Source organism: Drosophila sulfurigaster, chromosome 2R (genome assembly GCF_023558435.1).
Source record: "Drosophila sulfurigaster albostrigata strain 15112-1811.04 chromosome 2R, ASM2355843v2, whole genome shotgun sequence".
Classification (NCBI taxonomy): domain Eukaryota; kingdom Metazoa; phylum Arthropoda; class Insecta; order Diptera; family Drosophilidae; genus Drosophila; species Drosophila sulfurigaster.
In genome coordinates, this window is record NC_084882.1 from 30,560,799 (window position 1) to 30,587,447 (window position 26,649).

A 26,649-nucleotide genomic window follows, 5' to 3' on the forward strand; every position below is an offset into this window, starting at 1 on the left:
ACGGTTTTTGGCGGTTATCAGTTCAACTGATAACCAAATGTACACATTCGTATTTATCTATCAGACGCGTCACATGAGCAAACACCGACAAGCGTTCAAGGCTTTTAGAGGCGGGACTTTAAGTTGGGTTTGAACTTTTCGTATTTTGTGCAAAAGGCTTTGCCCATTTGTATGCACTTCAGGCTGCATTTACTATTCGTATATTATTTATGGTGTGCACGTAACGCCCGACAAAAGTAACTGTAACTTCAGTAAACACAAGCAAAAACAACACCAACAACAACAAGAAAAACAAACAGTCAGCTGATCATTGTAATCATCGCAATCATGATGAACATGATGACTTACGAGGCGCGAGAGCGAGAGACAATCATTAATTGTGCTTGCCGATTAATTTTATATTTTTACACTAACCACATAATAAGTATGTGAACAGCAAAAGTATCAGCAGCAGCAACAACAACAACAACAATAGCATCGCGTAGGCCTATGGAAAAGCACAACTTACGCAATGCGATACGTTCGCTCGAGTGCAGTGGAATGCATTGAGGCATGTAAATTAGTCGTCGCGAGGCTTCACGTGACTCACTTCCAACAACAACACTCACATTCACACACTCTCGTAGATTCATATTCACATTTATTGATCATATCCATTTGATACAGGTCGTTGCGATCGATGGTCGAATTGTGCACTCACAATATTTACTTATAAATCGCATCGCATTCACAGCTTTCAGTCGGCGTGTGTGTTGAGGAAATTATCCAAAAAAAAGTTAAATTGACATCTTACATTATTTAGAGATACCAAAAAAGCATGTCAGGGCTCCACCCGACGTCATCAACATCATGTTTTGACCAAGTTCATTGCCAGCTAAATTTCAACTAAAATCGATTACGTTGTTCCGTGCTTAGAGAGAGAGAGAGAGAGAGAGAGAGCGGGAGAGGGATTCCATCTCAGTTGTGCATTGTGGCATTTAGCATTTTTTTGTTTGTTTATTTTATTGATTTCCTTTATGTTTCTTATTGATTATTGATTAAATTAATTTCGAAATTAGCATGCGATGTGTGAAAACTAATGATTGAATTCCAGTCGATAAAAATGTTAATACGTTTGCCGGTTTTAATAAGTTAGTATTTATAACTGGCTGAGCGTCTGACTGCCCGACAGACTGGCTGGCTATCTGCCTCTCTGTCTGTCTGTCTGGTCTCCTCTTGGCTTTAACGATCATTCACGATCGTCGTGCTGCTTTTAATCGTAATTACTGTACAGTCCCACTGGCCGGTGGCTCAGATGACGCGTCTGAAGCTGAATTAACTTGATCACATGACTGAACCCAATTGGTGACAGCAGAAAATATCCAACCAAACAACAACAACAACGACGACAAAACAACAGCAGCAGTCACTAAAAAAGAAACGAAATCATTTTACCATTGCGCAATACGGGTAGTCGATGGACTTTGTGTGTTCCCCCCCAACTGATAAATGAATGCACAACTTGGGCAACAAGTTTGTTGAACTCGTCCACAATTCTTTTGTTACACCCATTTTTATGAATAACCAGTTGAATTTAAAAATACACGCATCCTGAACACCCCCAATGTCAGGGCTCGCCTAAATGAATATCTCATTACGAACGAACTATAAACTTGGCAATGTGCTCAAAACTGAAACCGCTTACAAAATTAAAAAAACGTAATGGACCTTAAATTCATTTAAAAGTATTTTTGTTAATTTGCGTAAAGTTGAAAAAATGAAATAAAGGTGGCAAACCATCTGATGGCATAAATTACCCAAAAATAGTTGATAAACCCTAAATAATTTAATAGTTTTGACTGGCATTGTTAGCAATTGACCGATTGTTGATTGTTAACAGGCCGAGCGCTAAGTGGCGCTAAACTGCGGCGATTCAACCAATTTATTAGCAGCCAAAATGCCGTGCTAATGAATCTCCAACAAGCAACTTAAATTAGCGAATCAATTTTGAGTGATAAACAATAAATGAAAAAAAGGAAAAAAAAATAAACGAGAGAATTGTAAAAACGAAAACGAAAACGCTGGCAAACAACCGTGACAGCCGTCAGTGTTGTTTTCGAATCATTTATAGGCAATTTGTATGTCATGCAAAACTGATAAAAAGAAAACATTCCATCAGACACCTATTTAGAGATACTACAATTGTAGTTGTTGTTGTAGGAACATTTGATATATGAGTAGTGTAATTTTTTTATACTATGTGTTGATAGACTATTAAATGTGATGGGCCGCTAATCAATATGCTAAGCGTTGTGGGACACTTTGAATATTACGGAAATTACATTGAACATCCAAAGCGGGTTCAATGCACGCCGCTGCGACGGCCCAGGTGACAAGGGGGCGTATGAGCAATGTGGTGGCCACCACACTCAGTGTGTTTCGAGTTCGCGTTCGCGTTTAAAACGCGGCTCGAGCTTTGATTGCGTGACGTTGCCGCTTCACGTGATTTCCCGACGACTTTGGCCGTTTGCTCAGGTTTAGTTTATGAAAATATATGCAGTAGCTCGTTTTTTGTTTTACAATTGATAAATGACACAAGGTACTATACATAAATTTGCATTAAAATGTGCGCCATGGCATTGTCTATTTTATTTTTAATTGCTTCACGAAATCCTTTAATGCCACGTGACAATTAGCATCTTTAAGCGTGCCAAAGACTTCGTTTTTTTATTCGTTGGGCTTAAAGCATTTGCTACGCAAATATTTTCATCAACAAAGAGTGAGCCAAACAAGTCAAGTTATGAGTGGGCTGTGCTATCAAGACCGATAAGAAAGCATCATATGACGCATTCTTAAGGCTGGTTGCGGGAAAATTATCGCACTGACCTCCTACTCGGCAAATATGCGACAAGATTTATTTAGACAAGTACCTTATATAAAACTAATTACTATATGCCAGAAAAATCCCCACTACTGACACACATAAACTGCTTTTTATTCTTTATTCTCATATAATTATTTTAATCATTTATTACCATACTTGCCCTAGACAGACAGAGACATAAAGTCGCAACATTCTTAACATCTCAAAGGCGTTATGTAAATATTTTTGCAATTTCTTAGCGTTTTTTGTTTTAAGAGATGCGGTTGTTTGTTTGTAAATATTTGAAGGCGTCACTCGACGTTTGAAAAGCCCTTAGCACAGCTCATATTTAATTTATGGGACGTGCACAATTCCAATATTTGTTGTTTCAATAATCACAGACTCGCGAATGAGAAATGTACGAAACCTGCCTCTCTGATAGCTAGTTCTGATTGTTAGTTCTTTAATCATAACGGCAACTGCAATTGCGATATGCAAGCACAGTGCAGCTGCACTATAATGAACTCAGGAAAGAGTAAAGTTCATGGCACTAAAAATCTCATCTGTCGACTGTCGAAATATATACAAAGGTGAATTACCTACACATCGTTTAGGGTTGGCAATTTATCAGGGCATTCACTGTACTTAGACTGTGACATACGGTAATCTTATCAAGTTGTTCTCATTTCCGCCAGCCATTAAAAAGCAAACGTGCAAATATTTGTTTAAATATCTTTTGTCTTGCCCATCTGTCAGTCTGGCTAAACTTCATAACACTCGCATCCCCATTATGGGAACTTGCGTTCCCAAAGGCAAATTTGCACTTGCACAATAGTTGCAAAACAAATAAAATATATAAATATAAACCATATCTGGGGTCGAAAAATAAACAAATTGGTTTGCCCCGTTTGGAATAATTGAAATTTATAAACGTAGCAAAATTAAGTGACAAAATAATTTATGAAACAATTGACCAGTCAATTAAGTATAATATTTATTATTATTGAGTTTCGTATTATAAATTGTTAGAAAAAACCGCCGTCTGATTAGAACTGTACGTAATTGGTCATAATGAATGCAAAATTATGCGACTTAGTAATTTACAACTACAATTGCATATTATTTGTTTATTGTATTTTTTATGGCTAATATAAATTTAAAGAAAACCCCATTTATGATTTACAGTCGAGATTAGCTGCCCCTTTTTAACAATTGTGTGTTAACAATCAATTGTGAATAGCGCCAGCCATTCACAAAATCCGAAATGACCATTGTGGTTGTGTATTAACAATTGCAATTTGATAAGCTTACAAAAAAAATGATGATTAGCTTTAATTGATTTTTTTTTCTGCTTTGTTTTGTATATGCCGGAAGTGACCTTGCTTGTTTGTAAATTGGAGTTAGCTTATTATTTAGTATTGTGAAAAATTGTTGGAATTTTGGTACTAAGATGAGATAAACGAGTGAGAACTACGACTTTGTATTCATACAATACTTCTACAATATGTATGTGTGCAAGTGTATTCTACAGCAATGCGACTTTTTAATGGCGCAGCCTAAAAGTATGCAATGGAATTTTGTCAAACTGAAAAGCAAACCAATAAACCGTCTACAATTTGAAGTGAATACAAATAACCAATTTAAAAGCATATTTCAATTGTATTTGAGCAGCTGTGCGCAAGGCGCACTATAAAATATTTGATTTATTTAAATTAAAGAGGGGGAAGGGGAGTTTTCTTGGAGGAGGGGGGATAAAACAAACAATATATAAAGGCGCAACTTCCATGAAGAAACTTCACTGGCATTTTCTTTTTTTTTGTGACATTTTGTAACACTGTAAATGTAATGTGTGTGTGTGGTTGGTGTGTGGATGCTGTGTGCGTGTGTGTGTGGATGGTGTAAGCCTAATCCTCTAATGTGACATTACGAAACAGATAAGACATGGACTCCTTGTTGTGTATGCGACGTATGGCTTCAGCAATCAGTATCGAGATATCAATCGTCTTGATCTTGTTGCACTGCAACTTCTGTATCTCATGTGGAATGGTATTGGTGACAACGATCTGCAGAGCATAACGAATATAATTAGACGTAGTATATAAGTAATTTAATAAAGAATACGCACCTCATCGATCACCGACTCCTCAAGCAGACGCGGCGCATCCGAGCTAAGCAGACCATGTGTGGCCAGCACATAGATCTTACAGGCACCATTATCCTTTAACATTTCAGCGGCAGCCACAAATGATTCCACATCGTCAATCAAGTCATCCTAAATAAAGAAATAAAACCATTATTATTCGGATAAACAAGTCAGTGTCTTAAACTGTTGTACTTACCACCATGATGGCAATGCGTCCATTCACATCGCCCACAATAGTAAGCGGAGGCTTGACTTTAACCGGATGCTCGGGCACGCCCACCGACACCGATGTGGTGCGTGTGCGGCTGCTGCTGGGTGCATGTTGTGGAGTAGAGTTTCTTGTGATTAGTGTGGCAATTGGCATTTTTTGGCATGATTCAAGTGTGAGGTGTTCGTGGTGCATCGTGGTGGTGGTTGGCAAGTGCAGTTGTTGTTTTCGATTTGTGTGTGTGGTGCATGTTTGAGGTTGAGATTGTGGTTTTGGTTGAGATTGTCGTGGTTGTCGCGCATTGTCGATATCGTAACCAAAAAAAGAAAAATGATAGTACATATACAATTTGCTTATCATTGAAAATAATGGATAAAAAAAGAAATGTAAACAATCAATTATCAATTTGAATTGTTTAGATACAAACCTAGACGCCGATAGTGTGCACATTTCAATAGAATTTCCTAATATATTGCTATACGCCCTGCATGACACAAATAATAGAAATAAGGAAAAAAATTTCGTTTGGTTGGCGTTTTGCAACTTGCCACAAAACTCAAAACTACAGCAAAATAAATTTGCTAAAAATGCGTAAGCAATAACAGCAAACAAACATATAACTACAGTTGTTGTCATGAAGTACAGAGAAACAACAAATGAGTAATGCGAAACGGTCCACAAAGGTTCAAGTGTGTGGATGATGAATGCAAATCAAACTACGCGACTGACTTCCATATGTTAATTATAATATTCATCTGCTAGCTGCGAGTGCACAAGCTCTAAATTACAGAGCAATTGGTTGGTCTACTCGACAAAAAAACACACAAAGCTGGGCGAATGAAGAAATGCACAATTGCAGTTCGCAAAAGTTCTATAGGAACTTGCTTGAATACGAAATTCAATACTAGACAGTTTAAAGGCTTGCGTCATAAAAGGAAGCCCTAAACACAATCTAAACACAAAACAAGCAGTGGCTGCACAACTTTGGCTTAGAGACTCACCTGGTGGGTGGTGGCGAGTATCTGCCATCGACTTCATCGCTCTCAGCCTCCTTTTGCTCACCGTGGATGACGGCAAGGCCTAGACGCAAACGTTCCGCATAAGAGTTGGCTTTCTTGGCAACGCCAGGATTGCGTGCCACAATCACTGAGTTGCGATAGTCGGGTATCTATTAAGGGAAAGAGAAACGCATTAATAACACTTCATGGACTATATTCTGAGTATAAAGCTCACGCTTTCTTGAATGTACTGCAGCAGAAATGGCGAAGCGCGCAAATTATCAACGGGTATATCGAAGAAGCCTTGTATCTCCTTCTGGTGCAAGTCCATGGTAATAATATGAGTGAGTCCTGAAGTGCACATCATTTTGGCCAATAGCTTGGACACAATGCAGCCACGCTTGCGCATCTTGCACTGCTTGGAGTAGGGCAAATATGGTATGACTCCAACAATGGAACGAGCCGACGAAGTCTTGCAAGCATAAGCCATAATCAGCAGTTCCATAATATTGTTGTTGGCATCTCTGTAAGGTTCAATAAATAATTAGTTATTTGGCTAATATATTAAATGAATTGCTCACTCACTTGGTGCCAGTTTGTATGATGTAAATGTCCTTGCCGCGCACCGAGTCGCTGATCTCAACGATGGTCTCGCGATTCGATTTGTGGAAGACCGAGCAACCGCCATTCTTGAGGCCCATCCGCTCGGCCACCATATTGGCGAGATCCGGATGCGAGTTGCCATTGATAATAACAATATCCGAGGTGGAGGTGTTATCCATGTCGCTTCTGCAACGCTTCGGTGGGCGCACACTGCCTAATCTATAACAAAAACAGGAAGACAACAAAAGTTATTGCGGGTCAACAGCGTTGTGAAGTCATTTCAAAGAAATGGGCACAACAAAAAAACAATAACAATAATAACAACAACAAATTCAATGAACTGTGTGAGAGTGTGTGTGTTGGTATGTGTAAAAAAGGGCAACCTGCGTTTGGACATGTTAACGATAAGTTTTCCCTTTACGACTGATGAACAGTCATAAATATTACGCGTATGCCACACGCTTTTATTGATTAGCCCTGGTGAACTACTTTGTTGCGAGTTGCCAGTTGTGTGTTATATTTATGGGTTTGTGTGTGTTTCTCTGTGTGTGTCTCCTGTGGTGCGCCTGCAACAAGCTGCAGGCAATTAGGTTGGTCTGCCAACTTTGTTTTGCCCAGTGTTTGGCGTTTTGCTGTTTAAAGACTAAAGACTGCCGTGACGCGCAAAATTGCTGTGTAAGAATATTTCTGGCCAAAACCGCAATGCCAACTGTGCGCGTTTTTATCGACCAAACAAGAACCAAACTGACGGAGTCGCAGTTGGCACACCACGTGAGTGATCAGGTGGTAAGCAGTTAAGGGAGAGGAGGTGTGTATGGCAACGTCAAAAGTGCCAAGCAAAACATTAGACAGGACTCGGCAACGTTCAAGGCAACGCTGTTCATTCAGCCCAATTCGGCTCAAACGGCCAGTTAGCCCATCGTTAGTCCGTCGACGCATAGTGTCTCCTTCTCTCTAAACTAAGCTCCGATTGGAATCTATAAGTTCTCGCCCCACAAAAGACATCGCACGCGAATCGCAAAAGAAAAGTGAAAGCTCTCAAGGCGCACATAAAAATCCGGTAGTGAACAGTGGGCGTGGCCAAGTGAAGTCGCTTGTCTTAATTGAAATTCTATTTTTAATTCCAAGCAGGTCAATGTGCTGGCAGCTGGAGTGCAGCAAAGCCAAAGGAGCATTCTTGAAGTTGCCGCACATGCAGCAGTGGTGAGGCAGCCAATCAAGCGGCAAGCGGCATGGGTGATTCAGGTGAGTGGATGCCTAAGACGTGGCGGCTAGGCTGCTGTTCCCCGGTTGGGTTCGGTTCGGTTCAGTTCATAAATCACGACACTTCCGCAAAGAAAGTAATATGCCAATTGGCGGCTCCTTGAGGCGCAGTCAGGCAGCAAACGCAACCGCGACTATTCAATTTTGATAGGATGACGTTTGAGGCAGTTTGCTTGGCAGTTTGCAATAGGCAAGACACGCATACGTGGCCATATCAAGTTTAAAGATAGCACGCGGATTAAGTCCCTTTTCATGATGGGCAGCAGGTGGCAGTTGTGGCAACTTATGAGTGCAGCACTGCTGCAACGGATTAGCACTGGCATTAGAAGAGCTTTGCACGTTGTTAGCACCACTTGTGTCGAAGTAAAAGTGCGCTCAAAATGCTGGGCATAGCCTGTGATCCGTTGCAGCATACGAGCATGTATGAGCGTGGCTCAGATGGTACAAGAATTGAGAGACATATATTCCATAACTGATTATCTTCACTTTCCCTTTACAGACAGTGAGGACAGCGATGGCGAGGGAGGACTGGGAAATGTCTCCAGGGTCATCATACGTCCGCCTGGTCAGAGCGGCAAAGCGAAGCGTGGTCACTTGTGCTTCGATGCGGCCTTCGAGACAGGGAATTTGGGCAAAGCGGAGTTGGTGGGCGAATTCGAGTACGATTTGTTCTTGCGTCCCGACACTTGCAATCCACGCTATCGCTTCTGGTTCAACTTTACGGTGGACAATGTGAAACAGGATCAGCGTGTGCTTTTCAACATTGTCAACATCAGCAAGAGTCGTAATCTTTTCAACTGCGGACTGACCCCACTCGTGAAATCCTCGAGTCGTCCCAAGTGGCAACGTTTGCCTAAGCGTCAGGTGTTCTTCTATCGTTCGGCCATGCATCAGGGTCATTATGTGCTCAGCTTTGGCTTCAACTTTGACAAGGAGGAGGACGTGTACATGTTTGCTTTGGCATCGCCTTACAGTTACTCTCGACTGCAATCATATCTAAATGTAATCGATGCACGTCAGGGACCCGAGAGAAGCGTTTCACACGTTGTGTGCTTGTTAAATCCTTGGTGAGTGTGCCGCTTAATCCACTTTAATTGTTCCCCTTAATATCCGTTTCCTTTGCCAGCAAAATCGCAATGTGGATCTGGTGACCATTGATCAGGTGACGCACAATCAGCGCTCCACGAATCGCCTGGAACGCAGCTTTATACGCGTCATTGTGATTTTGTGTCGCACGCATTCGAGTGAAGCTCCTGCTTCGCATGTGTGCCAAGGATTGATTGAGTTTCTGGTGGGCAATCATCCCATAGCGCAAGTGCTGCGCGAGAATTTCGTCTTTAAAATTGTGCCAATGGTGAATCCGGATGGTGTCTTCCTGGGTAACAATCGATGCAATCTGATGGGCCAGGACATGAATCGCAACTGGCATGTGGCATCGGAGTACACGCAACCGGAGCTGCATGCCATCAGGAATGTGCTGAAGGAACTAGACAATTCAGATGTAAGTTGATTGCAATTATCGTTTAGTAATGTAATTATATCGGAGAACACACTACCATCGTAGACCTATCAGATTGACTTTGTCATTGATCTACATGCGAATAGCAGCATGCATGGCTGCTTCATCTATGGCAACACCTACGAGGATGTCTATCGCTACGAGCGTCATCTGGTCTTTCCTCGTCTCTTCGCCAGCAATGCCCAGGATTATGTTGCTGAGCACACCATGTTCAATGCGGATGAACGCAAGGCGGGCAGCGTGCGTCGCTATTGCTGTGAGCGTCTCAGCGACACGGTCAACGCCTACACGTTGGAGGTGTCCATGGCGGGTCATTATCTGCGCGACGGAAAGACTATAGCGCTGTACAACGAGGATGGCTGTAAGTTATGGTTTTATCCTTGATCAATTCCTTCTTGACTGACTTCATCCGTTCATCCGCCCTCAGATCATCGCGTTGGTCGTAATTTGACGCGCACCTTGCTGCAGTATTATCGCTTCATTAATGTCTTGCCCATGCCGCTGGTCTCCGAGATGAGGTTGCAGGGCAAGCGTCGAGGACGTCCGCGCACTCATCATTCTCGCTCTCGTTCCCGCACACGCTACGAGGTGAAGCCAAGGGCGAAGACGACACGCTGTCATGCGCCCATTTCGTACACTAATCTGAGCATCTGCTACGACTCGGCAGGTGGCGTTTCGTCGGATGAGGGCGGGTATTCACCAACGAGACCGATGAATATTGCGCCTGGTAGCAGCAGCTTTAGTGGTTATCGAAACTATCGACGAGCCGCCACAGCAAATTGTGCACTGCATGATCAGTATTCTTTGGGTGTGTGTGAGCATCAAGGAGGAGCTGGAGGTGGAGTTGGTAGTCGCAGCAAGCGTGGAGCCGCCCCCCTTGACGATGGAGATGCCTGTGCCACCCGGTGTGAGTGTGCCCCCCAAAGCCGTACCTGTCCATAATCGATCTGAATCAGCTGACGCGCGGCAGCCTTAAACTCAAATCGAGCAGTTTCGATGCCGATGATAGGCGTTAAATGAATGGGGAACAACTGGGGAACTGTAACAATTTACGCTCTAATCGATTTTCTATGCTTCTTGCCAGTTGCAGCTTTGTTTCTTACTTAAATAAACAGTTATATCTAATCAAAAGCTTTGCCTTCACTCACTCAACAAGTTGGCGCTCACATTCGAGTGGAATTTGTAGCTTATCATGTCGAGTAAATACATATATACGATTTACGTATGTATGCGCACATAGTATATATGCAAATCCCCAACACACGTACGTGTTTGTGCATGTTGTGGTTGATGTGTAGTAATTGCCGTCTATTGTTGCGCATTGCTCTGTTGGCCTGCTGCCAGGCAGAGACACCTCCACTGCCACCTCCACCCATCACCCCCCCGCGGACTCGTTCAGCACGAGTAATGTTCACCTGCTCTCTCTGTCCCACTTCCATGCGCCACAGTGGCATCGTCTTCAATTGTAATGTGAGCAAAGCATATGGCCGCAAATATTTACAAATCACAGTTAACTGTCAGACAAACACAACAACAACAAAAGGACACAAGCAATAAAGTGCATGAGTGTGAGCAGTTTCTGCAATCTCTACACATGTAAGTTTCACTCAACAAATGCACGTGAGAGTGTGCGTGTGTTAGATTTATTTGCGTGGGCGTTTGTCGCTCAAATCGTTTAATTAGACTGAAGTCTATCTTATCTACTCGCGCACTCGTGTTAACAATGCATTTGCTGTGTACTCGTCAGTAAATAATGGGAACTCTTATTAATCAGGTACCTTGTGTATGAAAAATGCTCTCAACCTTAATTTTTTTGTTGTATGTATGAAAAAAACACGCGCGAAATTTGTGATAACACCACGACGACCACGAAAAGCAACAGACGACGACTGTTGTTGTTATTTGTGTGGGCAGTGAGTGATATAGCGTTGATTGATTAACGCTTCCAATTAACAAATCCGTCGCCAGTTGCGTTCACGTTCGCGGCTTTCAAATCAATAAAAGACACTTTATCGTTTTTGTATAAATAAAAGGCGAAGAACAGAATGTGAATAAATAAATGGAGCGCAAGAGCAAGCACCAAAGAGCAGCAGAACTTTGTTGAGAGCGAACGAGTCGCGCGCACAGCGTTGCCATACTGTATTCGGCTTCATGAGCTACCAGCCCAATTTGATAACATTCAACAAACTAAGCAACTCACTAAATATTCGACAGAAATAAACACGCACGTTGATGATTATACGGGCGATTAAAATTAATAAGCAATGAACTTTGGGGGTGACATTCGTTATCATGATTCGTGAAGCATGTTAATAAAAGCAAAACAGCTGGCCACGCTCTTTATGCCGATGGCAACGCCGGCAAGAATGTGATGAACAAAACAAAATGTAAATAAAGCAGCGAACATGAAGTAGTAAGCAACACAATACATACATACACATATGAGCACACAGTTACATATACAGAACAAACATATGTCAACAGATAAAACTGAAACGCAAATAAGAAGCAAAAAAAACTCTCAAGAGTCTAGACAAGCAGCACAATTGTGAGTTCAAGTGGGAGGAAGAGAGCGATTATGTGCGAAGGGATCGAGACAAATGAGGGATCGAGACAAAATGAGAAATGTACACACAGCGAGACACTAATTAAATTATGCAGTGAACACAAAATTAGCAAAGGAAAGAAACCATATGCCGCTTTTTTACTTGTTTCTCTGCAGTAGCATGTCGTTGTGGTATCTGTTTCTGTTGTCCTCTCTCTGTCTGCTGTTTAAAAACTGTAATAATTATTTATTGCAATCACATATACCACACTCAGAGCTTTTTGCGTCCGCCCTGTTGAATTATTGATTTGCTTTAGCACAAATTGTTACAATTTTTTTTCCTTTTTTATCTCAAGTTGTGTGTGTAACGTACGCCTAGTTGAGGCAGCACTGCGAACCGTTTCAATTGAGATTGCAAGTGCAACTGAGAGAGAGACGTCGCAACAAGCTCAAATAGAACAACGAGTTTATTTTTGTATGAAAGCAGCCAAGCAATTGAACAACTCACTCACTCCCCCACCGAATGAGTCATTTTAAAAGTAGCGTGACCGTAGTTGACTTCCAATTGGTTACAGATTTACAACTGTCAGCTGGTTACACTTCAAAAGGTATATTAATATATACCAAACAACTGGGCGCAATGTTTGAAAGTGTATTTGTTTCTGTACTTTTCAAATAAGCTAGACAGTGTCTGGAAAAAATTGGCATTGGCAACTTTTTATTAATTGTCTTTGGGCTGAAATAATTTTATTTAAATTTAAGAGTATTTTCAATGTAAATTTGTCAATTTTTATCGGTTTAATATACCAAAAAGGTATTTTGTAGTATTTTTCTGTAGTTTGGTATTGCGGTCTGGCATCGCGGCATTGAACTGCTTGTGTAGTACACTGCTTGTCAAAGATAGACAAGCAGTATATTTTTGAAATCCCAGTGGCTCTTAAACTGTAAGCCGATGAAAGTTTGAGAGTATTTCCGTTAACAATTGAAATTCGAATAGAAATAATGGTGCACATTAACTTTTAATTTAATGTGACAAATTGCATTAGCCGCGCATCAAAAGTAATTTATTGGCTATATTTAACTATTCTGGCATTATTTCACTTTGAACTTGACACTGAAATGGTTGGCTTAATATTTTTACTGCTGCTGTCTGGATTAGTTCACGGTGATAATTTCAGTGAGAATGATATGCAGGATTTGCTTGATGTAGAGCGAATGTTGTTGCTTAATTTTGAGAATTATGCCAAGGAGTTGCAAGCCAGACTGTATATTATCAAGGGGTGAGTGGAAAAAAAACTTTTATTTAGAAGAGTTTTAATTAGAAAAGTTATTTTGCATTGACTAATTAAGCAAACTATCTTATTAAAACTAGTCTTGAACTGAAGGGCTTAGTGTTCCTTTACTATTTTCAGTTAAGACACAAACCAAGCAGGCATTTTAGCTATCGAGGACACAACCCTTTAGTAACTTTTAAATATTTTTAAACATTATTTTGGCAAATATTTTGAAGAAATTAAATTAAATTCCGTTTTAAACAGCGCATTATCAAAGTATAGTGAATTCGTTAAGAATGTCGATAGCACTCCAGAATTGTACTTGGCGAATCCTGTAAGTTCCTTGAAGTTGAAACTCCACATGAGTCAGGACTGGGCAGCTTGGCAGCGAGTGATGGAGGCTCCTCTGGCTGCAGATCAAGTCCAAATGCAGAAGCGCCTCTTAGGGCTCACACCTCGACACTTGAGCTTACAGCGAGCAGCCCAACGATTGCAATCCGTTGTCAAGTTCTACGATTTTCAGCCTGCTTCCTTTTTGAAAAACAAAAAGCACTTAAGGTAAGTTCCGTAACTGAAATTTCAAGAATTATAATTCAAGATTTTACTAAAATCATTTTGGTAGTAAAAATAATTATAGTACTAAATGTATAATTCTTCAGCGTTGTTTACTTTTGAAGCTCGGGAATAATCATTGTTTGTCTTCGCTGGATTGATTCTCTATTCTAGGCTAAGTTCTTTAGACTGCTATCACATGGGCGTGGCTCTATTTGAGCAGCAGAATTACGAAGACGCAGCTAAATGGTTGACAGTTGCTGCAGAGAATTACACTTCTTCGCCTCTCAACGATTTAATTGGGATTCCCCATTGGCGTGTTTATGAAATGCAGTTCGAAGCGCTGCTCAAAATAGGTAAGTTTTTCCTTTTCCTTAATCATTTCCATTATCTCTAATCAAGTAAAAGCCTTGCAGATAAGAAATATAGTGCACATGTGGCAATAACCAATGCCTTAAAGTTAGCTCCAGCAAATGAGCAACTTTTGGAAAAGAGACAACGTTTGAAAACTGATGATCGATTAGAAGATTCCAATTCCAATCCACCTGTTGTGCTCAGTGAACTGCAGCAACAATGTAAAAGCAAGCCTAGGCCGAATAATACCTTAAGCTGCCAATATAATAAAAGGAACACGGACTTTATTCGATTGGCGCCGCTGGCAGTCGAGGATCTGTGGATAAATCCCGATGTAATGCTCTATAAGCAAGGGATTTACGAACGCGAAATTCGCCACATTAAGCAAGCTTTTAGAAGCTGCCCGGAGAGTCACAAGTTTGCAGAGGAGCCTGGATTAAATGGATGCCTGATTCCAATTAGCTATAGTCCAAGAATCCGGCGTATATCGCAACGTTTGCAGGACATGACAGGACTCGATGGAGCCATGGATGGTTTTTTTGTGTTGAAGTTTAGCAACTCAGATACTTTTCGACTCTTTCAACTGAAAATTGTGAGTTTTGTTTTATCAAATTTGGTTTTAATTATTATTATGGAATTTATTTTATTGCCAGTTAAAAGAAATAATTCAGGAGGATGTGAAAGCTACAGCGATTGTATTTGTAAGTAAAGAAGAGACTTTAGCATACTTATCTATATTATCTATATTATATTTCTTAATACTTAGTTAAACAATGTTGCTTTTGGAGGCGTTCTTACTATACCAAATATTGATGTCGTCGTCAAACCAAGTCGCGGAGATGCTTTGATCACCTTTAACGATGGCAACTTTAAGCACACAATGTGTCCCAATGTTGTGGGAACTTCAATGGGTAAATAAACTGTGTTATGCTAAATAAATTTTTAATTTATTAGTGATTATTTTTTTTATCCTTGCAGTAATTATTAAGCTTTTCTTTGAAGCGGGAGTGGATGAAATGGAGCTTGTGAACGATGACGAATGATAATTAGTATATAAAAGACGTGTTGGATAAGGTGAATTCATTCTTTCAATAAATGCAAAAAATCTTTTATATATAATCTATACGATATTTGAAATTGTTGAGAAAGAATATATTGTTTTTTAGTAGATATTGTAACTGCATAAAAGAGAGTAAAATCATATGTAGATAATAAAAGAAAATTCATTAATTATATCTGCATTAACATTTAAATTTATGAAGAATGTTTCTCTATAAATGAGGTGTAACATTCTTCATTAAATTTATGAATGTAACTTTATAAGTGAGGTGTAACATTCTTCATAATTTTAAACGTAAATAGAGATATATATTCAAACATTTTCTAGTAATATTTAAGGGTGTACCATTTTAAGACCTTTGTTATTTATTAAATTAATTGAAACATAAATATTATATATTTGTAACAAACAAATAAAGTACAGGGTCTCTTCCTATTGAAGATTAATTTACAACTTGAAGTGCACCCAATAAAAAGTTAATAATATATCTTCTCATTCACTTAAAAAACTTCAAATACTTCGTCTGTAACCAGCATAACAACCAGTTTTAAATTTATGAATAAAGGGTCTGCAGCTGTCGAATGATATTGCACAACTTTTAAGCAAGAAATAATTTTTTAATCGAATTACTAATGAAGTGGAATAAAACGTTTAGTTTCGCTCTGCATTTATTTTCATATTAAAGTGACAAATAAGACGACTTCTTTGGCAGAAATAAACGAAAAATGTTGCACTACGGATTACTGCGATCTTTTGTGAATATCCTTAGCCTAAATGTGTTGTTGGTGGCGTGTCAAACGAATAATCCGAGTGAAGCTATAGATTATGTTGCATCGTTAAAGGATAAACTGCAGTTACTGGAACAAAATGGAAAATTATTGCTGAATAACTACGAATACATCGATGAATTGCAAGAGAAGGTGGAGACATTGCAAAAGTAAGTAATAAACTCAATTATAAATGATAATAGTATACAATGAAATCTCTTAGGCTAGCCAAGCACTTGCAGCAGCCACAACTGGCAGCCAAAGGTGAAGAGGAGGATTTCCTCTCCCAATCCGATGAACAGTTTGTCGCTTATAAGACAAATGCATTCAGATTGGAATCATGTGGAGAAGTTGATGGAACAACCAGTTGGTCAAAGTAATTTATGATTTTTTTTTAAGCGGTTCACAACGTTATAACGTATTTTTACTAACCAGAACAAATGGATTATATTCGGCGAATGAATGAGCGAAGACCAAATCAGGAAAATGTTGAGCAAGCTTTGGTTGCCATGCATCGCATAGCTTCAAGTTATGAGCTGAATTCTGCTGATATTGCCAGCGGATTGCTTGACGGCATGCAAACAGAGTGAGTAGCTCGACTTATGATACCCTGTATTTTTATTTATCATTATGTTAACCTGACAGTGCCAGACTTTCACCACTCGAGTGCTATAAAATGGGATTGCTATATTACAATGGATCGCTTTATTACGAAGCAATCGAGTGGCTGGAAACAGCCAAAGAGTTAATGGATAAAGCTCCAGCTGATGTATACAATCTTTTGGATCTAACAAGAAGCGACATCTCTCATCTATTAGCTCGATGTTTCATTGCTTTAGGTAAGACAATTCAAAACTTTATTTACCCAATAATAAACTTTCCTTTGCTTTTGTTTTAGACAAATTGGAGCTTGCTCGCAAAGTTCTTCTGGCAGAACCAGATTTGAGTTCCACAGCCGAACAGTTGTTGGAATATTTTCAGGAAAACAAGCCTGAAGAAGTGGAGAACGATAATTTGATTGCATTTCATGAAAAAACTGCACAACTCTGTGGCTCTTCTTATAAACCAAAACCCACGCGACTTTTGTGCTCCTATAAAACATCAGGAAAACCTTTCCTTCGACTGGCTCCCTTTCAAATGGAACAGATCTCAGAGGATCCCGATATATTTGTGTTCCACAATGTGATCTCTAGCATAGAGATTTCAATATTAGAGCGAGAAACGGAAGCATTTATGCTGCCTGCAAGGGTACTTGATAATGGGAAGTCGGTGTTGTCAAATATACGCACAGTGAGCAGCGTTTGGTTGCCCAATAAAAAAATGTTCAAGGCAACTCAATTCGCTGATTACTCGAATTAGACGGCGAATATCGGATTTGTCCGACTTGAATGATAGTTATTATTATTTGTCAGAGGTGCTGAAATACGGTTTTGGTGGTCACTACAGCTTTCACAATGACTTCGTGAATTGTTCAGTATTCACCGACGATCGCGTTGCCACCGTTTTGTTGTATGTAAGTAATTGAAATTGATATGCGAATGTTATTTAAGAATTCTTTTATAGCTCAATCATGTGCCCAGTGGCGGTGGCACAATGTTTACTCAGCTAAACTTAACAGTGCAGCCGGAGCCTGGCAAAGCTGTTCTCTGGCAAAATTTGGACGTGGAAACTTTTGACTTTGAGACGCGTAACGAACATGCATCTTGTCCTGTGAAGATTGGCACCAAGTTGGGTAAGTTCGCGATTCTAAAACCCTGTTATAATTGTTGCTTAAATACAATAAACATTCGCAGCAATGACACAATGGATACATGAAAGGGAACAGATGTTCACACGCCCATGTTTGAAGCCTCCCAAAACACGTGTATATCCGGATAAATTGTGATGATTTTGTATAGATCCATAATAAATCAATTTGTTAAATTTTTTGGAATTTTGAAAAATAATATGATCTATTTATTATAATTCTTAAATCACTCAATGAACTTAATATGACAAATCTTTACTTAACTTTATCTTTTGAATCTTTGTCTTCGATGACTTAATAATGAACTAAGGGAAACACGATCATGGAAACACTGAAAAAAAATAATTGAAAGATAATAAATTCTTGAATTTTGAAAATCGAATACATGGCTTCCATATAGCATTGAAAAAAAGAAGCATAAAATATAGTTAAAAACTAAAATATATTAAAAAACAAATACAATCTAAGAACTTTTACCATTTTAATATAGTTAAAAAGATTCTTTTATACCCATTCGTAAGAAATATTATTACATATATTATCGCTATCTAACGTTAGCAAACAACTTTCAACTTGGAATGAAATTATGATTTCACAATTAAATTTACCGTGGTGAAAATTAAATCGTTTGGTTTCACCTAAGATCGATAGCTTCATAAAGTGACAGCAAAATAAGCCTTTAAAGCATAAGACAAAAAACGATGTTGCACTACGGATTACTGCGATCTCTTGTATATATTCTTAGCTTATCTGTTGTGTTGGTGGCATGTCAAAATAATAATAATAATGAAAGTACAGACAATCTTTCATCGGTGTCTAATAGGCTGCGGTTGATGAAACAAAATGGGAAATTATTGATGAATCTCTACGAATATATTGATGAATTGCAAGAGAAAATCGAGACATTGCAAAGGTGAGTAATAAATTATTTAGTATTTTACTAAAATATATCTTTATTAGAAATAATATTGCTTAGGCTGGCAAAGCACTTACATCAGCCACAACTGGCAGCAAAGGGTCGAGAAGAGGAGTTCCTCTCCAATCCGATGAATATTTTGTCGCTTATAAGACAAATGCATGAAGATTGGATTAATGTGGAGAAGTTGATGGAACAATCAGTTGGTCAAAGTAAATTATGAATTCTTATGTTAGTTAGTGAATCAACTAACTATTAATAACTCCTCCACAGAACAATTGAATTTTATAAGGAAAAGACCCAAGCTGAAAAATGTTAAAGAAACTTTTATTGTCATGTATCGCATAGCTTCAAGTTATGAGCTAAATGCGACTGATATTGCCAAAGGATTGCTTGACGGGATGCAGACTGAGTGAGTAACTCGACCTTGTAGCTATATATTATATTTATCAACTCTTTAAATCTATAGTGCAAAACTTTCTCCACTCGAATGTTATGAAATGGGATTCCTCTATTTTAATGGATCGCTTTATCACACAGCAATCGAATGGCTGGAGACAGCCAAAGAGTTAATGGATAAAACTCAAACTGATGTCTATGCATTGTTGGGTCTAACACGTAGTAAAATTTCCCATCTAATAGCTAGATGTTACACAGCTTTAAGTGAGGACACTATATGTTCATTTATTTTTAAGTTTAACATTCTTTTTTTTTAGACAACTTAGAGCTAGCCCGCCTTGTGCTGCAGTCAGAGCCAGATTTGAACGCTAAGGCTAAGCAGTTGTTAGAATACTTCCAAGCAAACAAACCTCAAAAAGTTGAGAATGATCTCATCGATTTCTTTAGTGCCTACGCTTATTTCTGTGGCTATTCATTTAAACCTAAGCCAACACGTCTTCATTGTTCCTATAAAACATCAGGAACGCCTTTTCTTCGCCTGGCTCCCTTTCAAATGGAACAGATCTCGATGGATCCCGATATATTCGTGTTCCACAATGTGATCTCTAGCGCGGAGATTGCAATTTTAGACCAGGAAATGGAAGCATTTCTGGTTCCTGCCAAAGTAGCTACTCCTGAAGGAGAGAAAGTTTCTAGTTATCGCACAGTGAAGAGCGCTAGGTTGCCTCATGTAAATGTTTCAAGGGAAGTGAATTTGCTGGCCGTGCGATTGCATAAACGAATGTCAGATTTGTCAGATTTAAATCTCGACAGTTATAGTGACGTCATGCAGGTGCTTAAGTATGACTTTGGAGGACATGCCAGCATTCACAATGATTACTTCAACAAATCCAGCAGCGAGGAACGCATTGCCACAATTTTGTTTTATGTAGGTAAATGAAGTCTAAGTGGGAGATCTATTAATGGAATTTCTGCTTCTGCTTACAGCTCAATGATGTGCCTAGTGGTGGTGGAACATTGTTTTTTGACCTCGGCTTGACGGTGCAGCCAGAGCCTGGAAAAGCTGTTCTCTGGTACAATTTGAATTTGGAAACATTTGACTACGAAGAGCGAAACATACATGCATCTTGCCCTGTCAAGATTGGCTCTAAATTTGGTTAGTTTGATTTGGAAATACTTTTATAAACGATATTCAAATCAAATGCTTTTGCAGCCCTCACACAATGGGTACTTGAGCATCAACAGATGTTCAACCGACCGTGTTTAAGGCCTCCAAAGTGGCGTCAATACAAGTAGACTCAGATGAATGATGAGGCGAGATCATCCTTTAAGTATGAATGAAATGAAAACAAGTAAGAAAGCTACAGTCGAGTGTACTCGACTGTGAGATACCCGCTACCCATTTTGAATAAAAGAAATATATTTTTTTGCGGTATATATACCAATAATACTGCAAAAATACTAAAAATATACCAAGTGGTATATTTGGTATATCGATATAGTACCGCATTCAAAATATACCATAGACGGCACAATATACCAGATTGTCAGCCAAAGCAACTAAGACGCCTAGTAAGTAGGCGTTTCTGCCCATACAAAAGTATTTCTTTAATAACTTTGACAATCTGATCGCAACCAAATTTTCAGGAATCATAACTACTATAGTTATTATTGTATATACCAAAATTCGCAACTCTAGCTTTAAAAGTACGCTTGTTATTCGATTTTTTTGATTTGCGGGGCGGAAGTGGGCGTGGCAAAAATTTGAAACAAACTTGATCTGCGTGCAAATATAACAAATGCTGTCGAAAAAAAAATTATAGATCTATCTCTTATAGTCTCTGAGATCCAGTGTTTCACACGGACGGACGGACAGACACACAGACGGACAGACGAACATGGATAGATCGTCTTGGCTGTTGACGCTGATCAAGAATATATATACTTTATGGGGTCGGAGATGCTTCGTTCTACCTGTTACATACATTTCCTGCCGGCACAAAGTTATAATACCCTTCTACCCTATGTGTAGCGGGTATAAACATTAAAGCTATTAGATATTAGATTTATATATATGTAGAAGCATGAATTGCTTCATCGTTTGTTGGTTGCGTCTGTGGGTTTATTTCAGCCATCTTTTTATTATTAGCGCTAAAAATAGTGAAGCGAGGCTCAGCGTGTGTTGATCTCTTCCTATTTCACAATCCAACTGAACGCTTTCAGTTCTCTGCACTACCACACTCACACCCTTATGGGTTCTATTGTGGTCTCATTCTATCAACCTTACACTGAGACACACTGACAACCGCATATGCTGTCGTCTCACTTTTTCTAGTGTTGTACAGTATACAAAGGCTCTCGCCTTTTGCAACACTACACAATTCGCCCCAGGACGCAGGCGTGCAATTCTAGACTTAGGCGCGCAATTCAAATTACTGAACCTGCTCCGACACGGCCATCCTGACCACTTACACGTCCTCGTGTAATATCAAAGAGAAGCAAGCCATCATTCGATTCAAACTTTATTTAACAAACTTAAATTCTTTATCAATTATAAATTTTCATTTCTCTTAAGGCAAAATCTTACACATCTTCGTTCTTAACTTGAAATTCTTTCTCTCTTTTCCTTCAACTTTTTCTTTACGTAACATTTTCTCCTTTTTCATTTCTTAACCTCCGGGCCAGGTACCACCACGTAGCATTGACAACACATTATAATACACCAGTGTCACACTGGTCTTCCATTCCACTAGTGCCACACTAGCCAATACAGTCTGTTTCAACTGATTTTCTTACCAGTGCCACACTGGTCTTACATTTCACTAGTGCCACACTAGTTTCTACGGTCTGTTTCGCCCGTTTCACTCTCACCAATGCCACATTGGTCTTCAACCGCTTCATCAGATGAACTCACTTCATCCCCATCTATATCTAGCTCGCTTGGTACCTGCCCTTCCGGCATTTTGCGTAAACTCTCGTGGGGATACTTGTACTGTCTCTTACTTGTAATAGACCGTAAGTTGTACCGATCGCCGTCTAAAACTTCTGTCACAATAAAGGGTCCACGAAACTTTGGATCTAACTTCGTTTGTTGTCGCTCATTATTTTTGAGTAAGACATAATCCCCTTCACTAAACTTGACTACTTTTGCTTTGCCCTTATCGAATCTTATTTTGTCATATTGTGATGCACTTTGCATATTCTTTACAGCTTCTGTTCTTTGTTTGTCTAAATCTACCTCGCTCTCCTCGTCACAAATAGGAACCAGACCCAGTGGTCGTGAGCACTTGCCAATTAATAGTTCTAAAGGACTTGATTTCGTAACTCGATTTACTGTACAATTCAATGATAATTGCACTTCTCCCAAAGAGTCCTGCCATGACCGTTCACTAGATTCCACAACTGTCAACAAATTTTTCAAAGTACTCATCACCCTTTCCACCTGACCATTGGCGCGACTAGCACCAGTTGCTATTAAATGAAGCTGTATTTTCTGAGAGCTACAGAACTCTACAAACTTCACTCCAGTAAAGCTTCTGCCTTGGTCAGCCACTACACGAGTAGGTACACCAAACAAAGCAATTGATGATTTCAACGCGTCTATACAATTGTTTACATCTAGTTTGAATGTGTGATACAAATGAACATATTTTGTAAAGCCATCAATCTGAACTATGATGTATTCTTTACGGTCATTTTTGCCGCTTAGTTTTCCGGTTACATCCATATGCAACGTGTGCCACGGTATACCGACTTTTGGTATTGAATGTAATTCAGCTTGAATTTTTCCTGACGCTGATTTTGTCACCCTACAGGTTATACAATTATCAACAAATTTTCTTACGTACTTTGACATTCCAACAAACCAATAATGCTCATAAGCCTTATCAAGGGTTTTTTCCCAGCCTAAGTGCAAAATAGACTCATGAACTTGATTGATAATTGACCACCTAAACGCTCGAGGAACAACTGGCAGGCAACGAGTTCTAGAATGTCTTTGAATCTTTCTGTATAACACGTTTGCCCTCATCTCGTAGGTTGCAGCTAAATCGTCGGTTAGTCCACCTTCCTTCAATTTTTTTACTATAGACAAAGTTTCCTGATCACGCTGCTGTTCTGCTTGAATCCAGCTTTCTGTAATGGTCATCAGTTCTACACGCTTTTCAACAACCTTGTTTTGTCGTTGTTTATTCATGTTAGGCAAAGGATTTCTTGACAGAAAATCTACATGAGCCATACGCTTCCCTTCTCGATACTGTATGTCAAAGTCAAAAGCTTGAAGAAATGCCCACCAACGGTATACTCTAGCAGATAATTCAATTTTTGTTCTGGACGCCTTCAACGAATTACAGTCTGTAAAAAGAACAAACCTTCTTCCATGCAGATAATGTTTAAAGTGTTTAACGGCATTGATAACCGCGAGAGTTTCTAACTCATACGATGTGTACTTTGACTCACAAAGACTAGTAGTCTTACTGAAGTATTCTACAACATATGGTTTGTTTTCTATTCGATGCAAGAGTATGGCTCCATAACCGATGGCACTTGCATCCGTATGGAGTTCTATAGGGTATTGTGGATCGAATATCGATAAAACTGGCTTACTTGTGAGAATTCTAATAATTTGTTTACGTATTACCTCATGTTCATTTTTCCAGACAAATTTATTTTTCTCAGAAGTGAGAGAATACAGAGGTTTCATTAACTGAGAAAATCCTGATACGAACTGGCGAAAATACGAGGCCAATCCTATAAATTGCCTTAACGTAGTAATGGACTTGGGTGGTGGCAATGCACTTAGGGCCTCAATCTTACGTAAATTGGGGCGGATTTCCCCAGCCTGTACTTCGTATCCTAAATACTGTACGGTTTTCCTCATAAATGAACATTTTTCCCCATTAAATGAAAAGCCTGATTCTGTCAAAACCTTTAAAACAGTTTCTAATCTCTCTAGTGCCTCTTCTTTGGTGGATGCTATAATCATTATATCGTCCATATAAACGACAACGTAAGAATACGCTAATTCACCTAAAGCTTTCATTACGGCTCTTTGAAAAACCGAAGGCGCATTTTTTAAACCAAACGGCATTGACAGAAACTCAAACTGGCCGTCTGGAGTCACAAAAGCCGTGTATTCGATGGAGTCAGTGTGTAATGGAACCTGATAATATCCGCACGCCATGTCCAAACAAGTGAAATACTTTGCTCCTTTCAATCTACTTATCTGATCAGATATTAGAGGTAATGGAAACTTATCAGCGATTGTGTTTCTATTTAATTCACGATAATCTACACAGAGCCTAACAGATCCATTCTTCTTTTTGACTAACAATGCGGGACTGGCATAAGGTGAACAACTAACTCTAATTACATTATTCTCAATCAACTCTTGAACTTTTGCTCTTAATAATTCTCTTTCATTGGGGCTGAATCGGTACGGGCGTCTTTGGACCGTCTTGGTCGGGTCACTAAGACGAATAGTCATTTCTCCAGTACTTATTCGAGTAAGAGGGGTTCCCCGAATAAACGACTTTGAGTACTTTTTCAATAACTGTATTAATTGGTCTTTCTTTGCATCATACAAATCGGTTTCTACTTTATCAAAGTCAAATTCTTTGTCAGTTACTGCACAAACGTTAATTGTTTTGTCTTTAACAAACTCTACTCCTTGACTTGATACTACTGCTGAATATCCCTGGGCTAAGGTTTCACGCCCGATTACAATATCGTTTTCATACAATCGTCGTTAACTACATGAAACATTACTTCAATACAATTTCCATTAATCATTACATTACTTAAAATTTGTATAGTACTCACTAAATTAGCATTACCTATACCACTTAACGATACGACATTATTAATTCTTTTTCCGGTCAACTTATGCGATGTGCTCTCTTTAGCCAAAGAGCATTCTGCTCCGGAATCAAAAGTAATCGGAAACTTCTCACCTCGTTGCATCATGAATGCTTTTGGTTCTTCCACCACACACATCTCAACTCGCTTATGTGTGCGCGATCCAGATTCTTTTCCAGCAGTTCTCTTTGGACATTGGTAGAAATATGTCCCGGTTCGTTGCAACGGTAGCATATTATGGTGGTCTTGGTACGATGTGACATCCCTCGATTATCTCCATAATTCTCCCCAGTAGATGACTGCTTCCTCACTCTGCATTCTGCCTTTTTGTGACCAAACTGACCACAGGAGTGACAATTAACTGCAGATGATTTAAAACGCTTAGCACTCGGCTCCTCGTGCGAGAAGTTGGATCGCTTTTGTCTAATGAAAACACTTGCAGCTCAGACTGCAGCTCGCGTCTGGTGTGAATACTTGCTGTGTATGCTACGCGCTGCAATCTATGGTCATGATGTGCTAGATGCCCAAGTACCACAGATGCGGCAATTTCTTCTTTTTCCATATCACGCCATTTTGTGACAAGTGACGTCATTTTTCGGCTCGCATAAACGGCAAGGCTCTCGCCAGCATTTGGTTGGCTACCCAACAGGTTGAGAATTGCGGCCGCCGGTGTCTCAGTATTTTCATACCGCTGCTCGAACAACTGCCTAAACTGCTGCCATGTGATTCCAGGGTAGCAGATCTGCGATAGCCACTGTGAAGCGCTTCCTTCAAGAGACTGCGTTAATGCCATTATTAATGCACTGCCTTCCAACGGTTTTTCGCTCAAAATGATGTCCACAGTCGCGCACCACTGAATTGCATCTGCTCCAGAGACGTCCGAATTAAATTTCGGCAAAACAATGCCGTTACTTTGAAGAGGCTCTCGAAACGCCGTATGCAACGTGTTTGCTAGTAGCATAAAACTTCGATTTTGCTGTTCCATCAAGGCACGAAACTGATCCGAAAATACTGTAGATCCGGAGTTACATCCCACTTCTGATGTAGAAGCATGAATTGCTTCATCGTTTGTTGGTTGCGTCTGTGGGTTTATTTCAGCCATCTTTTTATTATTAGCGCTAAAAATAGTGAAGCGAGGCTCAGCGTGTGTTGATCTCTTCCTATTTCACAATCCAACTGAACGCTTTCAGTTCTCTGCACTACCACACTCACACCCTTATGGGTTCTATTGTGGTCTCATTCTATCAACCTTACACTGAGACACACTGACAACCGCATATGCTGTCGTCTCACTTTTTCTAGTGTTGTACAGTATACAAAGGCTCTCGCCTTTTGCAACACTACACAATTCGCCCCAGGACGCAGGCGTGCAATTCTAGACTTAGGCGCGCAATTCAAATTACTGAACCTGCTCCGACATATATAATTTATAATTGTCTTACCAACTGACTGGGCAACCATTATCCTAACATAGGAAGCGCAATTCTATTGTGCCACAAGGCAGAAAACTTTATTCAAATCCTTAAAATCTACAAATCACTCAATCAACTTAGCATGATAAACCTTTACTTAACTTTATCTTTGGAAATCGTAAGAAATATTA

The 26,649-nt window shown here is 39.5% G+C and overlaps 5 protein-coding genes across 12 annotated transcripts; 4 read left to right on the forward strand and 1 right to left on the reverse strand.

Annotated features, from left to right (window-relative positions):
* Positions 1 to 4,610: 4,610 nt before the first annotated feature.
* Positions 4,611 to 12,547, reverse strand: LOC133835811 (phosphoribosyl pyrophosphate synthase-associated protein 2). 8 transcript variants are annotated; one of them, XM_062265896.1, is made up of 8 exons: positions 12,388 to 12,547; positions 6,777 to 7,013; positions 6,427 to 6,715; positions 6,195 to 6,361; positions 5,621 to 5,677; positions 5,182 to 5,323; positions 4,968 to 5,114; positions 4,611 to 4,905 (listed from the first exon to the last, which is right to left on the reverse strand). In XM_062265896.1, exons 2-8 carry the CDS (start codon positions 6,971 to 6,973, stop codon positions 4,747 to 4,749), a joined length of 1,158 nt encoding a protein of 385 aa, XP_062121880.1. In that variant the 5' UTR covers positions 6,974 to 7,013; positions 12,388 to 12,547; the 3' UTR covers positions 4,611 to 4,746. The 8 variants fall into 8 exon arrangements, with proteins under 8 accessions (XP_062121880.1, XP_062121877.1, XP_062121875.1 ...); XM_062265893.1 differs by having other exon boundaries at positions 5,182 to 5,293; positions 12,285 to 12,547; XM_062265891.1 differs by having other exon boundaries at positions 12,285 to 12,547.
* On the forward strand, positions 7,012 to 10,698 carry LOC133835809 (cytosolic carboxypeptidase 6). The gene is given in 8 exon segments (XM_062265889.1): positions 7,012 to 8,498; positions 8,557 to 9,080; positions 9,083 to 9,124; positions 9,184 to 9,558; positions 9,622 to 9,937; positions 10,004 to 10,449; positions 10,451 to 10,486; positions 10,488 to 10,698. Coding segments are annotated over 8 exon segments (1,905 nt in total). The 5' UTR covers positions 7,012 to 8,437; the 3' UTR covers positions 10,593 to 10,698.
* A 684-nt stretch (positions 12,548 to 13,231) lies between the features above and the next one.
* LOC133836801 (uncharacterized) lies at positions 13,232 to 18,036 on the forward strand. The gene is given in 15 exon segments (XM_062267387.1): positions 13,232 to 13,401; positions 13,660 to 13,953; positions 14,122 to 14,303; positions 14,364 to 14,893; positions 14,955 to 15,002; positions 15,068 to 15,212; positions 15,280 to 15,326; positions 16,204 to 16,281; positions 16,357 to 16,504; positions 16,564 to 16,714; positions 16,774 to 16,967; positions 17,027 to 17,469; positions 17,471 to 17,641; positions 17,692 to 17,860; positions 17,922 to 18,036. Coding segments are annotated over 15 exon segments (2,784 nt in total). The 5' UTR covers positions 13,232 to 13,309; the 3' UTR covers positions 18,014 to 18,036.
* Positions 13,685 to 15,382, forward strand: LOC133835617 (uncharacterized). The gene is made up of 6 exons (XM_062265632.1): positions 13,685 to 13,953; positions 14,122 to 14,303; positions 14,364 to 14,893; positions 14,955 to 15,002; positions 15,068 to 15,212; positions 15,280 to 15,382. Exons 1-6 carry the CDS (start codon positions 13,757 to 13,759, stop codon positions 15,342 to 15,344), a joined length of 1,167 nt encoding a protein of 388 aa, XP_062121616.1. The 5' UTR covers positions 13,685 to 13,756; the 3' UTR covers positions 15,345 to 15,382.
* Positions 18,037 to 18,557: 521 nt separating the features above from the next.
* On the forward strand, positions 18,558 to 20,612 carry LOC133835613 (prolyl 4-hydroxylase subunit alpha-1-like). The gene is made up of 7 exons (XM_062265626.1): positions 18,558 to 18,788; positions 18,852 to 19,003; positions 19,065 to 19,203; positions 19,261 to 19,454; positions 19,508 to 20,118; positions 20,178 to 20,346; positions 20,404 to 20,612. Exons 1-7 carry the CDS (start codon positions 18,577 to 18,579, stop codon positions 20,484 to 20,486), a joined length of 1,560 nt encoding a protein of 519 aa, XP_062121610.1. The 5' UTR covers positions 18,558 to 18,576; the 3' UTR covers positions 20,487 to 20,612.
* The last annotated feature ends 6,037 nt before the right edge of the window (positions 20,613 to 26,649 follow it).